Source organism: Cariama cristata, unplaced genomic scaffold, assembly GCF_000690535.1.
Source record: "Cariama cristata isolate BGI_N322 unplaced genomic scaffold, ASM69053v1 scaffold13776, whole genome shotgun sequence".
NCBI classification, from domain to species: domain Eukaryota; kingdom Metazoa; phylum Chordata; class Aves; order Cariamiformes; family Cariamidae; genus Cariama; species Cariama cristata.
The window spans coordinates 1-14,953 of record NW_009622773.1 but is presented as its reverse complement, the minus strand read 5'-3'; the positions used below and the strand labels follow the sequence as shown (position 1 = coordinate 14,953).

General features: G+C 37.1%; 1 protein-coding gene across 1 annotated transcript in view; it reads right to left on the bottom strand.

Moving 5' to 3' along the window:
* Window positions 1-6,159, bottom strand: part of EIF5B (eukaryotic translation initiation factor 5B) — a gene marked incomplete at its 5' end in the record, with an annotated part of 22,859 nt that extends 16,700 nt beyond the window's left edge. The window contains 8 exons of the mRNA XM_009702482.1: window positions 760-765; window positions 876-962; window positions 2,115-2,210; window positions 3,790-3,940; window positions 4,120-4,340; window positions 4,811-5,462; window positions 5,861-5,945; window positions 6,034-6,159. Of these exons, the coding sequence (XP_009700784.1) occupies window positions 760-765; window positions 876-962; window positions 2,115-2,210; window positions 3,790-3,940; window positions 4,120-4,340; window positions 4,811-5,462; window positions 5,861-5,945; window positions 6,034-6,159 (1,424 nt within the window). The remainder of the gene's footprint in view (window positions 1-759; window positions 766-875; window positions 963-2,114; window positions 2,211-3,789; window positions 3,941-4,119; window positions 4,341-4,810; window positions 5,463-5,860; window positions 5,946-6,033) is intronic.
* Window positions 6,160-14,953: the final 8,794 nt, after the last annotated feature.

The window sequence follows — 14,953 nt, the reverse complement described above, 5'->3', positions numbered from 1 at the left end:
GCAGGAATTCAGTCATTATACAAAGAGACTGCAGCTCTTAATAACAGACAAATGGAAAAATGCAAACTTTTAACCCTCTCCAAAAGAGGCATTAAACAATATACATGTTGTAGCATGTGGAGTGTCGTGAAATTTCAGCTCTTTGATATTGAGAGTAAGTTCCAGACTGGTAGAATATTAACTGGGAATTAATGTTCTGCCAGTGAGCCCTTCTCTTTTATGGCAATGGAATTGCTCCATCAAGAGATAAGTCAACCTAGAATTAGAGTACATATTCAGCTTTGTTTTCTAAAACTTGGAGGGTAAAAACTGAAACAGTCTCCTTGCTGAGGAAGAAGTCCAGTACAATGTGATTTTCCAAAACAACTACTGCGTGTAGGCAAAAATGAGGGCAACAATCACTTGCTATGCTGATATTCAGTTTCATACGCTAACCCAAATCCACTGCATTCAGCACTTGTGAAAGCAAAACACTTGGAATCAATACAATCACTGTGAATATTGCAGTATTAATATTAGAAGCAGCATATTTCCTCCCTACCCCCACTTAACCACTGTCAAAGCAGCCTTTCAGAAAGCAAATGAAAAGCCAAGGGAGCTAATCATAAGGCACTGAATGTGCTTATTTGAGATAGTTGCTTAAGCCAATTGAACACTGGAGTTCACTTAGAATAAGGGACCTTTACACTCATTTTGAAGCATCATGCCTTTTTATTCCATAAAATTCCACCAGTTCCTTCCTTAGGAAAGGAAAAAAACCAGCAACTACCTCAGAAAGGATGGCACTCAGCCCCCATCCAACAAGGTACGATACCTACCATGCGGTACTGCCACACAGTCTTGCGTGTTTTAAGTTTATTAGCATTACTACTAACCTGGCTCTACTGGAAGAGGAGTCTCTTCTTTTACTGGTGTTTCCAGTTCTACAGCATCTTCAGCTGGGGAAGTTACCTCCACATTTTCTGAAATTGCAAGAAGGCAAATTGGTTGCTACATTCTTCCAAAGTACAAACCAACTTACTTAGACATACAGCTTCACATTTAAGTTCTATTTTTAAGTTATGCTTTACAAGTAAACAAAATCTAAATCTATGTAATACCAAGCTAACTGAAGTCCCACTTACTGAGCTAAAACAAAGTTAGAGCATGTGGCTTATTTGAAAAACATTTGGCTTTCTAAGCAGTTAAATAGATTTATGTGATGATAGGTTGTTATTGGCTAAGAGGATTACCATTGCTTTTGAACATTAAAAAAAAATCTCACTTGTTTTAAAAGACAAAATAAACTGAAGTAATACTAATGAACTACCCATTCTTGCTCTACTGTTCCATACAACAAAAAAAGAAAAAAAAAAAAAAAAATCACTGATACAATTCAGTTAAGCACCATTCTCGATTCTTTACACACTCCCTAAGTGGTAAGTAGCCACATAACTCTCACGTCAAACGTAAAAAAACTGATACAAGGAGATTTTGGGTTTTTTAAAGCAAGGAATAGTCTTGAAAAGAGCCACAGTAATACCCTCACAGGAAAGCCAAAAAGTACAAAATAAAAAAATTCTGAGACATTCAATCTATGTCTAACTAGTGCAATATATTCTAAGTTTCCACAAATGCAAGCTCTCCTGGAAACTGAAAACTGTTTTAATATACAAGAAAGCAAACAAACAGATTGTCTCCAACTTAAAAGAAAAGTACTACAAGTAGGCTCAATCCCCTTTCTTCCTGGGACATCAACGTAGACCTAATTACATGTCATTATTACTTACACTACATTGTATTTAACCTACATATGCACACAAAGCATTCAACCTCACATTCATAAAAGGCCTTTACATTCTGTACATCTCCAACATTTAGAAATTCTAAAGAAAATATCCAGGTTAGGAAAAAAAAATAACAGTCAAGTAGACTGCAAAACAAAGGATTAAGTGAGCAGCCTTCAAAACAACTTTCGGATCCTAATGCATCAGCACTTGCATGTGTGAGCACGGGTGTCAAGAGAACCTCAGAGGCACCCTCAAGTGCAATTAGTTTAGGATTAGCTGATTTATTCCACAAACGCTTCCGGAAATGTGACTAATCTATTAAGTATCCCTATATGCAAACCACACCTTCTTTATTTTCTGGCTGCTGCTGCTTCTTTTTCTTTTTATCTTCATAGATTGGCCTCTTCTTTGGCACAGAGTCTTTGGATGGCACTTCAACACCTTAAAAAAAAAAAAACACACCACACAAAAAACAACACACATCATTGGAAAGAAAATCCAGGTGATTAATTACTAAACATAAGCTTTGGTTTAAATGAGAACACATTTTCCAGAATTGCAAGGTGGAGGAAGGAGGAGAGTGGCAAGTAGGTTCAATGCATATTTTATCTTTTTAAAAGCCTGATTTTTAAAAGCTGCAAAACTTGAGCAAAGTATAGTTCTTCAGATACTCTGAATGCTCTCAAAAAGAAGTTAGATTACTAATGGGGAAAAAAAAACAAAACCAAAAAACGATCTGATCCTAAGACTCCATGTCTGAAGCTATCACGTACTTACATAGGATTTCATGAACACACTTACCTCAAGTTTAACAAGCATATGTCAATATAGTCTGCTATGCTAAAAGTCACTTAAAACCAGTCTGCCAGTCATCCTACTTTCAGACAACTTGGAGCAGTTAAGAGGTACAGCCCTTCTTAAAAGCTTAAGATTGTTCAGTAGATAGTATTTTCCCTTTTGCTCAATGTTGGGGGTTTTTGGGTTGTTTGGGGTTTTTTTGTTTAACAACATAGATGGTTTTATGTATTAAAATAATACCAGGTTCAATTCATCATCTTCATCTTCACCTCACCAGAAAGACAGCACTGTAATGTTGCAAGGGGTTCAATTAAAAACAGAAGTTTGGTGCAAAAACAAATTACTAATTTAATTACTGCTGGATCTTCTGAAACACAAAATTCCTTCAGGTACTGTGTGATTTACAATGTAGATTTGACAAAAGTCCAGTTGTGGCAGCACACAAATAGAAGGATTCTAATAACTACAGTCATGACTGAAGAGAAATGGCCTTTGTGTATATTTAAGAGCTCCAAATGTTTTACTAGCTACAGAGATTCTCACCCTTACACATCCACCTACCAGCAAACTGTCAGATAACGTTCCCTACAAATACAAAAAGAAGGATACTCAGCACTCAGGAATTAATTTCTTTCTTCAGCCACAAACAAGTTACCAGGAACAAATTAGGACATGGGTTTACAATACATTGGATAGATTTACTTCATTGCAATGGAAATAGATTACATTTGACAGAAAAGTTGGAAAGCTCCTATGTACGTTTTTCCTGAAGCAAATGCAAGAGGATAATACACCATTCCCACAGACTAGCTAACCTGAAGCAAAACAATGCACTTGCTTAAGCAAGCACATGAATTAATTCAAGAGGATCCAGATCACTGGTCTTACAAGACCTGCAGCATAGCCCATCTGCTTTTCCTGGCCTTTGGACTGACCAATGGAAAGAAGTGATATATCCTAAGTTCCATAACTAACATATTTAAACCGCAAGTGGAATGTATTAAAAAGTTGAATATTCAAAGTGTAAGATGAAAATATACAGACATTTAAACCTACTTAAAAAAGGTGGGGCCACACACATTGCCTTCCTCAACAACAGAGCCGCTTTACATGGAATTAATCAGTATTTGCCCTCCTAGCTCCAGATAGAAAAAACAAAACACAGAGCAGTAAGGCATGTGATCGCGTTTTTTAAACTATTATTTTAAACTTTACTGCTTACCCTGAGCTTGGAGTAGTTTAAGAGTAGCCTCCGCTCTGGCTCTGGCTTCTCGTTGAGATTTTGTTAAAAGTTTTCCCTCCTTCTTCAAACGCTCCTTCCTCTCTTTTTCCTTCTGTTTCTTTCTTTCTTTCCTCTCTTGCTCTAACCTTTCCTAGGAAAAGGTTAAAAAACAAGCAGAAATTTTAAAGCGTGCTTTACACAAAAGCTGGCCAAGTGCATATTCTATTGATAAGAAACATATTAAAGACTAATCCACCAACTGCACCAGAAAAGGTACAGGTTAAGATTACCTGCTCCCTTATTCTATCCTCAGAGCAAGATACACGGTACCTCCTCTTTGCGCTTTGCTTCTAGTTCCTCAAGTCGTCTTATGCGTTCTTCCTCCTCTCTTTTTGCCCTTTCCTCTTCCTCTTTCATTTTAGCCAAGGCTTCTTGCATAGCTTTAACCGTGGCTTTACTGGGACCCTTTTTCTTCTCTTTCTCTTTTTCTTCTTTCTCACCTTTCTTTTTTTTCTTGTCTTTTTTCTTTTTGTCCCCCTCATTGTCATCAGCTACAGAAAGAAGAGGCATACATTCAAAGATCTCAGCAACTGTAAAGATACTCTAAATACAATTAATGTTTCAAATACGATAAATAACACCAAATGAGGAACATTTTGACTGTCTACTACATAAACACTTTATAATGAAAAAAAATTGTCACAAGTTACAGTCAGGGCCTGAATTCTTAAAGTAATAGAATAACAGGGAAGTGAAAAAGTATGTTTGCAATACAGAACTGTAAGTATATATTGTAATGAGAATTCACCATCTGGCTTTTGTTTTCCCATGTACCTGAACAAATTACAGGCCAGAAAAAACAGCCACACATGAGCCAACACAAAGAGGCAGACAAGGCTACCAAATGTCTAGTATTCCCAATTCAGAATAAAGCAACAAATCATCCTCACTGCCTGCCAACTCTTTGTCCTTAAAAAAGCTACAGTGTTTAAATTACAGTTTTAGAAACCATGGTACAAACCCTCTGTTCCTGCAGCAGTCTCTCCTTTTTCCCCAGGGCCAGAAGTTGCCATGACTTCAGTAGAAGTCTTCTCTTCAGCTTTTTTTGCAGCTTCCTTCGGCTTTGCTGGTTCTTTACCACCTTCTAATTCTTCCTTCTCTTTCTGCTTCCTCAGTTTGGCTTTTTCTTCCTCACGTTTTTTCCTTTCACGTTCTTTTTTTTCTGCTTTCTTCTGAGCCACTGTTTTTACTCTGAATGAAGGTTCTTCTTCATCATCCCCACTTTCAGCAGCAGGAGTCGACTTTGGTTTTTGGGTTTTCTTTTGTCCTTTTCTAGATCGGGAGACCTCATCCGATTCATCACCACTTTCACCTGTAGACACTGCCCCTGCACGCTCTTTACTTTTCTGAATGTTAGTTTCATCTTCTTCTGACAGATCATGCTTTTTATTTGACTTCTGAGTTTTCCCTTTGCTTTTCTTAAGCTGTGTCTCATGATCATCATCATCACTGCCAGAAAGCATGTCTTGTTTTGCTTTCTGAGTTTTTTTAGATTTTTTGTCTTTATCTTCCACTTCCTCACTGTCATAGTCATTTTCCAGATTGGCTCTTTTACTCTTTCCTTTCCTTTTTTTATCTTGTTTTGATAAGCTTTCTTCATTGTCATTTTCAACCTGGTAATTAAACAATTCAATAATCAGCCATGAGAAATTACTTGCTATTGTGAGCTAAGAAGTGGCATTGACAGATGTCAAGAAAAACTTCTCTTACTGAATACAAAGTTTGAAAGCAATAACTATTCCTGTTGAGTGTATTACACCTCAGCCCACAATTAAAATTTATTCTGATCAGCTTTGAATAATTATCGGCATGAAGACATGGCTTCCAGCAAAACCTTTCACAATTGATTTTACTACAAAAATATGACCAAGTATAATTAAAAATACACGGTAGCTGTACGTGCCACATAGAATCTCCAACTACACTGCAACACTAGAACTTTTCTGGGACAGAGGTGTCTTGTATTTCAACTGTTTCCTATCAAATAGCCCACCTCCCTCTCAGTGTTCACCTTTACCGTAGAAGGTTCCCTGTCAACTTTCCCTCCTTGCGCCTCTATTGACAGTTCTTCCAGCTCCTTCAGGATATCATCTTCACTAAAATAAGAAAGAAGTTATAGTACTTAAGTAACTGAGTTTTTGTACAAAGGAATAAAGTAAGATAGATTAAAAAAAACAAACTTACTCAAAATCCTGTTTCTTCTTCTCTTTTTTCTTTTTGCCTTTGGATTTCTGAGGTTCTTGCTCCTTTGCAGCTCCTGCACCTTCTATCTCAGCAGCAAGGGCATCAATATCAATATCATCTTTTGCACTAAAATGCAAAGGGAAAGCGGGGTTATCAAGAGTTCAAATGTTAAGTTTACATAAGAAGAAGCCATCTGCATAAAATAAACAAAAGCTTCAAAGTGTAAAAATCAATCACAAAACATCAGCAATACAAGGTCAAAAACCCACATTTAACAAAGCCTTATGCACTATTCTCTTATTCCATCCAGTAGGACCAAAAGGAAAAATCTTCAGACATGTTGTCTGCTTGAAAGGAGGCGGAACAGTAAAACATGTTCAGTTCTTGCAACACTGACTGTAAAAGTTTACATGTGAGATTTGATAAAACTTCTTGGAAGAATGTAACTAGACTGTTTCACCTTGTTCCTCCAAAAGATAAATTGTTTAGCCCTTCAAAATTCACAGTAGGTGTCATTGCTAGAAAAGCAGCCTACACAATGAAAGTGTAAAAATGAAGCACAAATCTTGCAATTTAGTAACCACAAAATTCTATTAAGCAGCATTTACCTGCTCCTTTAAACACCCTTGAGCAAACAAAAAAAAAAAGCTACTGTATTTTTATTTAGCAAGTAAGTGGACTTCCAACTTATGGTAACAGTTGCCTATTCTTTGCCATCAGGCTGAAAAGTTTTATTCTTATCTTTCAAGAAAAGAAGTCACACGGAGGAACACAGTTCAGCCCTGAGCCAGACTCTAAAGCAGATCATAAAAAATAACAATGCAGCCAGCAAGCAATCATTTCCACAACTTCCCTTAGTATTACCTCTCCCAGGCCTAAAGAAAGCCAAAAGAAGTTTCACTGGGCATCTGAAATACGCATCCTTCCTCAATAGATCTCATTATATCAAGTTTCTCTTTCAAAAGCATTTTCTTTTCTTGCTGTAAATAACCTCTCATGTGCAACTAAGCAGAAGTGGCTTCTTTCCTGTCCTTTATTAATATTTGTAATTCTGATGTACTTTTTCTTGATTCATACCACAAGAATTGAGCAAGGACTAAGTCTAGTGTCCAGTGGTTTTTCCACCTAATCACACTCACAGTATAATTGTAAGAAAGGAGACTTACCTATTCCCTGCTTCACACTTAGAACTTTGGTACTTGGACCAAAGTCAGTCTATTAAAGCAGCAAATCTAAGGATACTACTTTTATCACAGTCTGTAGTTTCAAAATCCATTTAAACAATATGCTATTAATATGTCATCTAACTCCCTCTTAGATACATAGGCAGAAAACTGTTCTTTGTTTCAGAGTTTTACTGTCTCAATGATCACCACTCACTTAGAACAAATCAGCCAGACAAAGGTTGACCCACCAAATATCTGAATCTATATCCAGAAAATAAGGGAAATAAATTTCTTCCAAACTCAGGACCTCCAAGATATCAGCAAAGTCTAAACTACCAGAGCTTCAGCCTTGCCAATTTACAAACCCAGAAGCTGAATATCAATAAAGAAAATCAAGTACTTAATTATTCCTTTAAAGATTCTGAAATTCAGTAAGTCTAAGTTGTGTTTCCCTTTGCAAAAGGAGAGAGTTGAGAGAATCCTTTTACAACTTTAAGTGAATGCTGACATTCACAAACCCATTCTATCCCAAATATTTGGTAGAAGCAAGTCACCAAACACTGTCTGTATGTGACAATAGCACAAGCAAGCAACAACGCACTTCCTTTTTTAAGGTCAAGATTGGTTATTTGTATTTAAGACCTTAAATTTTCTTCTATAAAGTCTGACAAATCAAATAAAAAGCAGTACAATGAAACACCTCACTGTACAGCATCTTTATTACCAGAGATAGATACTTTTAGTTAAGACAAGAAAAAACACACCTTAAATATACCTAGCAGTACTTCTTACGTGCTGATATGATAAACAATACATTTCTCAAAGAAATGTAACTCTCAAATAGATAATATAAGATTTCTAAACCAATCCTCACCTCCCTCAAGAGGAAAGAACAAACTTTTTGGCCCTTTCTACCTTAAGAACAGCTGACTGGATGTTTCAGCAATTTAAGATCTGTTTTTATAAGCAGTTTAACCGGCTGTGCACCAGGGGTAGCATAGACACTTGAAATAAAAATGTCAATTATCTCTAGGTTTAGAGTTAAAGCCCTAATACCAGGCTAACTATACTACATCTAGGCGTACACATAGGGCCTTAGGTTTCTTTTTGCATTAAGTGCAGAACATCAATTTATCAAGCACACTTGCTTACCTCCTTCTACTCTAGGAGTTAATGAAGGAGACTGGGTCAAATCCAAGCTGGAAATAGTTTGAAGAGACCAAAATACAAGCTCTGCTACTACTACTTACATGCTGTACTGCTCCTACTACTACAGGATCTTGACCATATGATTGTACAGATATTAAAGAGCCAAGCACTGTATTTATATAATATGTATAAAATATAGCTTATATATAAAATACAGCTCGTATTTTACACAGATATTCTCAAAGTGACTTTCCACATTGCAACTTTGCAGAAAGTTATGTCCAAACATAACACACATGGTTTTTACACTACTAGCAAAGAGGATGCTTATTGAATCTTATGTTTTCCAGGATATAAGCTTTAAGGGGGTGGGGGTTTATTCATTTTTAAATTAACTCCAACTGAATCTTGAAGAAGAAAACTTATTTGGAGGAAAAAAAAAAATTCTCAAACACTGAAACACTAATTCACAGACGTTAAGTTTTAACGCCCAGCAGCAAGAACAGTTTAAGAATAATAATGAAGATCATTCAGCTGTCATAATAGTGGCATAAATATAGAGAGCCTTTCTTTATATATACTTTCTATACTTTCCACTACATTTCCATTTACTAAAAAGTGACACAGCAAGCTTCAAACATTTGAGCCTTGACAAAGCAAGAATAAAATTAAGGCTGCATGCACTTATATATACATCAATATATACAGTTATAATTCTCCTTAAGAACTGTAAAGCAAGAATACCATTGGAAAGCCAAGGAATTCAAATATTGGCTTCCATTACTAAGAGCAGATTCCCATACTGACCTTGAATTTCCTTACCTTTTAAAACTCTAACAATATTCCACTAGTCCGTCATAATAAAAGAAAGTTTAAAAGATTGAGAAGGTGCTCTCCCTCTCTTTCTGGGAGATTCTTATGTCACAAGGAACCACTGCACTTGGATACATAACAGGAGAGCTTCTTTCTTACTGGCATTGAAAGATACATCGAGGAACTTCCTCCTGTAAACTTTTTTAAGCAGTCCACAAACATTTCAGAAACCCAAACACTCTTGCAGGAACCTCCTCCTTCCCCAAGTCCTCCACACAGCCTCTCTTGCCCCTCCACTCAGCCTTTACAAGGGTCCTACTCCTAAAAGTACCTAATACAGGAACCTGAAAGCACCAGTAAGCTCAAACACTTTTCAATTCTGACCTCAAATTGCTTTCACATGAACACTTTCATACAGATTTCACAGACTCACTACCTTAGGCCGTTCAAGCTCATAATGCTTTGGACCCCAAGGAGGCTTGCTGTTCATTAGGTTCACACATCGAGTTAACCCCGTATTTCCCCAGCACAAGAGGCTCAAGGAGGTCTGGAAAGCATGAAACAGAGCAAAGTGCTACTGCACTACTGTCTGTTTCAGAAGTGAAGCCTGAGCCACCTTTCTTATTCACATACTTTTGATTCCAGCCTCTCTTTTTGCTGCCAGGTATGAAAAGAGCGCCGATATTGCTAAAGCTGCATTTCAATGTAGTAAGTTACCACAATAGTTAAGTGTGTGTACTTCACTCAAACCTAAACAAACAATTTTCAAAGCATTACATGGCTGCAGACATTCCTCCATGGAGGTCTGTGCCTAATACAGGGCAAACTATGCAGCAGGAGAGCTCACAGCAGTCAGGCTGATTAAAGGAGATGGCAGTAATCAGTAACAAGTATGCAGAGATCACCACATTTCAGGTATCAAGCAAAACTATTTTTCTTCAGAATTACATCATTGATCAAAAAAAAAGTGGTCTACATTTCCACTACACAATTTCACTGCCTTTTGCCATTTAAGCAGGATTACAGCAATATATTCAAAATATTCCAAAGTATTTTAAAAGTAGCATATAAAAAAATTCCCATACATTATACTGAAAAATATCAATCTTACAGCACTAGAAATTACATTAGGAAATCATCTGTTGCCCAAAAGGGTTCTAGTACAAGTTGTCTTCGTAGAATACTGAAAACTTGCATTACATAGGGAAAGCCACTTATGAATAGATTCCTGAACATTCACTGGGTCACTAGTTAAACGCTGTGCTAGCACACCATTCTGTACCAAACCACGATCAAGTATACCCAGATCATCCCAAGTAAGCGTCTGGAGATTTTTAAGACAGGTATGGGCAACAAATGAAATTCAACAACATCTCTCATTCAATCAAAGCATCAAATCAGACCAGCAACAAAAAGTGACACTCCAAAACACAACCTAAGCTATTTGTGTTACATGTTAAGCAAAACCAGTGACAAATAAAGCTACAATCCCAAATCCTGCCTATAAAAGAAAGTATGAAATGTTTTCAGTGTGAAGATTAAAGCAGAGTTAGGAAATAAATGAAGCGCTGTCACCTACCGCTGCTCAGTCAGATGTAAAAAGACAGCCAGTAGCTCTCCTACTTATAAGATCCCACACAGTTGCAAGCTATTGAGTCAGAAAAGTGGAAAAACCTCGTGACTGATAGATGTACAGTCTAGAAAAAAACATCGCAGTGTTTCTCTTGCTAGCACAGTAAGGAAACAATATTTAACACTAGAACTCCAGGGAAAAAAACAAACAAACAGAACAAAAACACCACAAACACCAAACCAACCACAAAACCCTCAGCTATTGCATAGCATCAGCTGAAAAAAATACTAAAATAGCACGTACTTTAAGGGAGCAGTGGGAGGGTTTAAAACATGAGAAACAAGCACAGTTTTGGAGCAAGTTCTTTTTCTGATGCAATGGCCTGCAACAGCCAGAACCTAGAAATTCCCTGTGGGAGCCATCACGAGGCCAGAGTTCACCCTAACACAACCTTTGATTTACTTCTGTCCAAGCTTATGTTAATCCTAGTTTCCACATACTACCGTTCGCTTTAGTCCTTTAAGCGCATGCTTTGTCATCTTGCTTACAAACAAATGGTAAAGTTTCACAGTTTCTAACATTTGTGCACAATTAGTGAGACGCATTTTTGAAGTTTGACATTTTACCTTTTCTTTTGCAGTTTAAGATATTACAGGTGTTACTTAGTGCACATCTCACCAGAACAGAAGTTGTCATGCTCCAAATCAAGATTTAAACTCACAATTCTGAAATAAGATAAAAGCCATCAGAGCTTCCTAACAAAGTCATTTCAGAACAGTTACAAGTACATTTTAATTATCTATCATTTCTCTCTTTCATGGAAGGTTAAAAAAATGACTCCAAGTACTGGCACAGTTAATATATTCATCACTGGGGATTTTCATAGTGTGAAGCTTCCATACTAAGGACAGACACTGCATGTAATATAATCTCTGTAACAGACAAATCTGGGCATAGAAATTTGAAAGACTTCCTGGGCATTGCCCCAGAAAACAAGGCCAAATGCGGGGAAGACAGGTCTACATCTATCAAAGTAAGAGTCAACAGACTTTTAGCATTTTTCTTTTCAGCTGCAGAAGTTCACTGAGCAATGTGTAACTGCCCTTCTTTGCCAAACAAGCTCCTCCAGCTTTTCGTGCAGGTTCTAGTGAAGGATAACCTTGCAAGCCAACTGACACCAACAGCGTTTCACGGATACTCTCTGATAACAGACAAGCATATTATACCTGCAAAACCACCAGCAAACATGCATGTTTTCCCTCATGCTCCTTCCTAAGACCACAATTATAACTTTGAGTACACTTATTACAGTACCTACAATACACATCCCCAAGCACAGGGCAAAACTTTATAATAAATAGGCACCATGTGTCTATGTGTGACAGAGATGGCATCCTGGCTAGGCAGCAGTAAGATAAAGAGCAAAGGAAACTATTAATCCATACATGAACTGAAAGAGTGGAGCAATGGGATTAATTAGCAGTATACAAAGGAGCTGAGTTGCCCTCATTTACATCAATTTGACTCTATTGAAATTAGTTAAATGAAACTGCAGAAATTAAACGGAAGAGTTCAACTTAAAATGAGAACAAGCCCTTAACTACTGGAAATCCAACATCCAGCTTTGTAAACAAAATCAACAAGATAACTCTCCTGTTGAAACTAAAACTAAAAAGGTACATGCAGACTCAAAGATGAGAAGTACTTTGTGATCCACTGCACTGACCGACACAAATACGATTACTAAAGCTCGCCTTCATCTTACAGCTGAGATAACAAGCTAAGTCAAATTACACTACAAATATTTTAGTTAGGATTGGTTTTAAGCTGTCTCTGTAAAGATGAAGTTCAAATGTCAGAAAAAGCTGTACAATTAAAAACAGACAAAAAAAAAATAATGTGCACGGGGCAGAAGAGTCAGTAAGTCAACAAGAAAGTTGCATCATTATTGTGAACTCACTGCCCACATTCCTGCATAATCAGAAGGCTCATTTTTGCTGAGACAACTTTGGAGGTATTTCATCATTTACATGACATCAGCTCTTCCAACCACCTTCAAAGGAACACCACTGTCATTAAGTCATTTTCTTTTGCTTAAAAAAAGCCCTTGAACTTCAAAAAGACTAAAAAGAAGCTGAACCATCTGTTTCCATGTGTTTGGTTTTGCCATAGTTTTAGACCAAGTAAAGCCAATACTTTTAGACAAGTCTTTACCATTACTTCCCCTAGAGCACCTTACTCACCCTTTGTATATATGGCTCATAAGCCCACTAATAAGGATGCATTTCTAAATGTGAGGTTATCCAAAATTAGCAAGTTATCAATGCTGAATGGCATATCTGTAGTTGGTTTTACTTGTAGGTATTAAGATAAATTGGCATTTTCTCTTCCAAAAGAGGTTATTTCAGAGCAACTGGTTTAAAATACTACAGAACATAAACCACTTTGGAAGTAATTATTTAATTGTTCAAAACCATGCACCACCAACTTGTTCTTTAAGTGAGTTATGAAATTGAGAAGGCATGCATCTGCTGGCTCAGCAAGGCTATTCAAAACATGAAAACAAAGCCGTGGCCTTTTTTTCATTCTTACCTATCAAAGAATGTGAACATCACAAACTTCGCTCTTTAGAGTAGAGGCAGCCACCTTGTTTTTGCTGAAAATATTTAAATTACATATCCCTGAGACAATTTGAAATTCAGGAAAGAACAAACTGCACTCCTTCCTCAGCCCAAGAGCGTTCACATGAGCACCAGCTACACGACCCACCACTGCAGCTGACAGTGCTTTTAAAAAATAATAATAATAAAATCAGTGCCAGAAAAAGGTCACTCTCCCCTTGCCTTTTCCTCAAACTACAAGGCAGGGGAGGGGAGAAGCGACTTCCTTCCCCATTCCCAGCCGAGCTTTCCCCTCTCCTCAGCTCAGGCAATCCTGCAGCCACAAGTCCTTGCAGAAAACACTTTTTGGCAGCAGATTAAAATCACACACCCGATTTGTACTGTGGACACATAAGCATTGAATGCAATACAACGGAAGCAGTTCCAGCATGCAGCTGGGGACAGCAAGAGTGAGACCACAAGGTTTGACACATCTGACAGCTCAACTGAATTAAGCATGATGTGAAACTATACCTTAGATTTTTTCCCTAGTAAGATGAAGGAAGCTGTTGAAGCTACCTAATTACATGAGACAGCAAGGAAGTAAAATTTGACTAAAAGGGTAATTGCTTTTTATTCAGGCTCCCAAGAAAACGATTCCATTTTTAATATTAAAGAGTCATGTCTCTCTTTCAAGTTTGGCTGGGGAAAAAGGAGAGTGGAGTAACTATCAGTGGAGAAAAACCTTCTGAAAAACATAGAAAACATAACTTTTAACCCCAACAGATTCTAGAAAAACAGAAAGTCTCCTTTATACAACCTAGATTAAAAAAAAAACACAAAAAACCCAAACCTCGCCACAACATAAAACTCCCACTTAAACAAAGATATAGCAAAACTTCCAAGATTGTGGCTAGTAGTTGGCAACACAGAGCCCTGGTTGTTCTTCAAGGTTCAGTTTAAGTATTTACATCCCAAGAGAACAAGATGATTTTAGCATGGAATATGAAACACTAAGTAAAGAACTAGCCTTTGGTCTTCCCTGAACTAGTTCTTTTAGCTTTTATTTATTCAGAAGAAGTGTAAAGATGACAGAAATCACCTCCAAGTCCAGTGTTCCACAACTTTCATATCCTATGTATCTCTCATTGTATAAAATCAAAATACATCACAAAAATACCATTTAAAACACTTCAGGATTATAGACAATCAAAAGTATATTTCATGAAGAGTAAAGGATGCCCACATATATTAACTATAATTAAAACTAATACTTCATCTTACAGCATGTATCTAAAGAAACATATTTCAGTGTTAAGATCGCAGGTTCACATTTAAAATCTCCACTAGACTATTGTAAAAGGAAAAACAAAAATTGACATAGGGAAAGCATAAGTTATCAGTGCTGCAAACACCAGGATCATCAAAACACACATCTTCTGTAAGATACCAACTGCTTTCAGACCAGAACACCCACCAGACTGCACTGTACTTTTTTAGCAAGCCAAACTTAATGACTGAATTATGTGCACACATAATTTCTGTGCAGAAAAATTATTTCCTCTACCAGCCTAGGGAACTGTTTTTGTGGAGGGATTCAGAGGGAGGAGGAAAGGGAA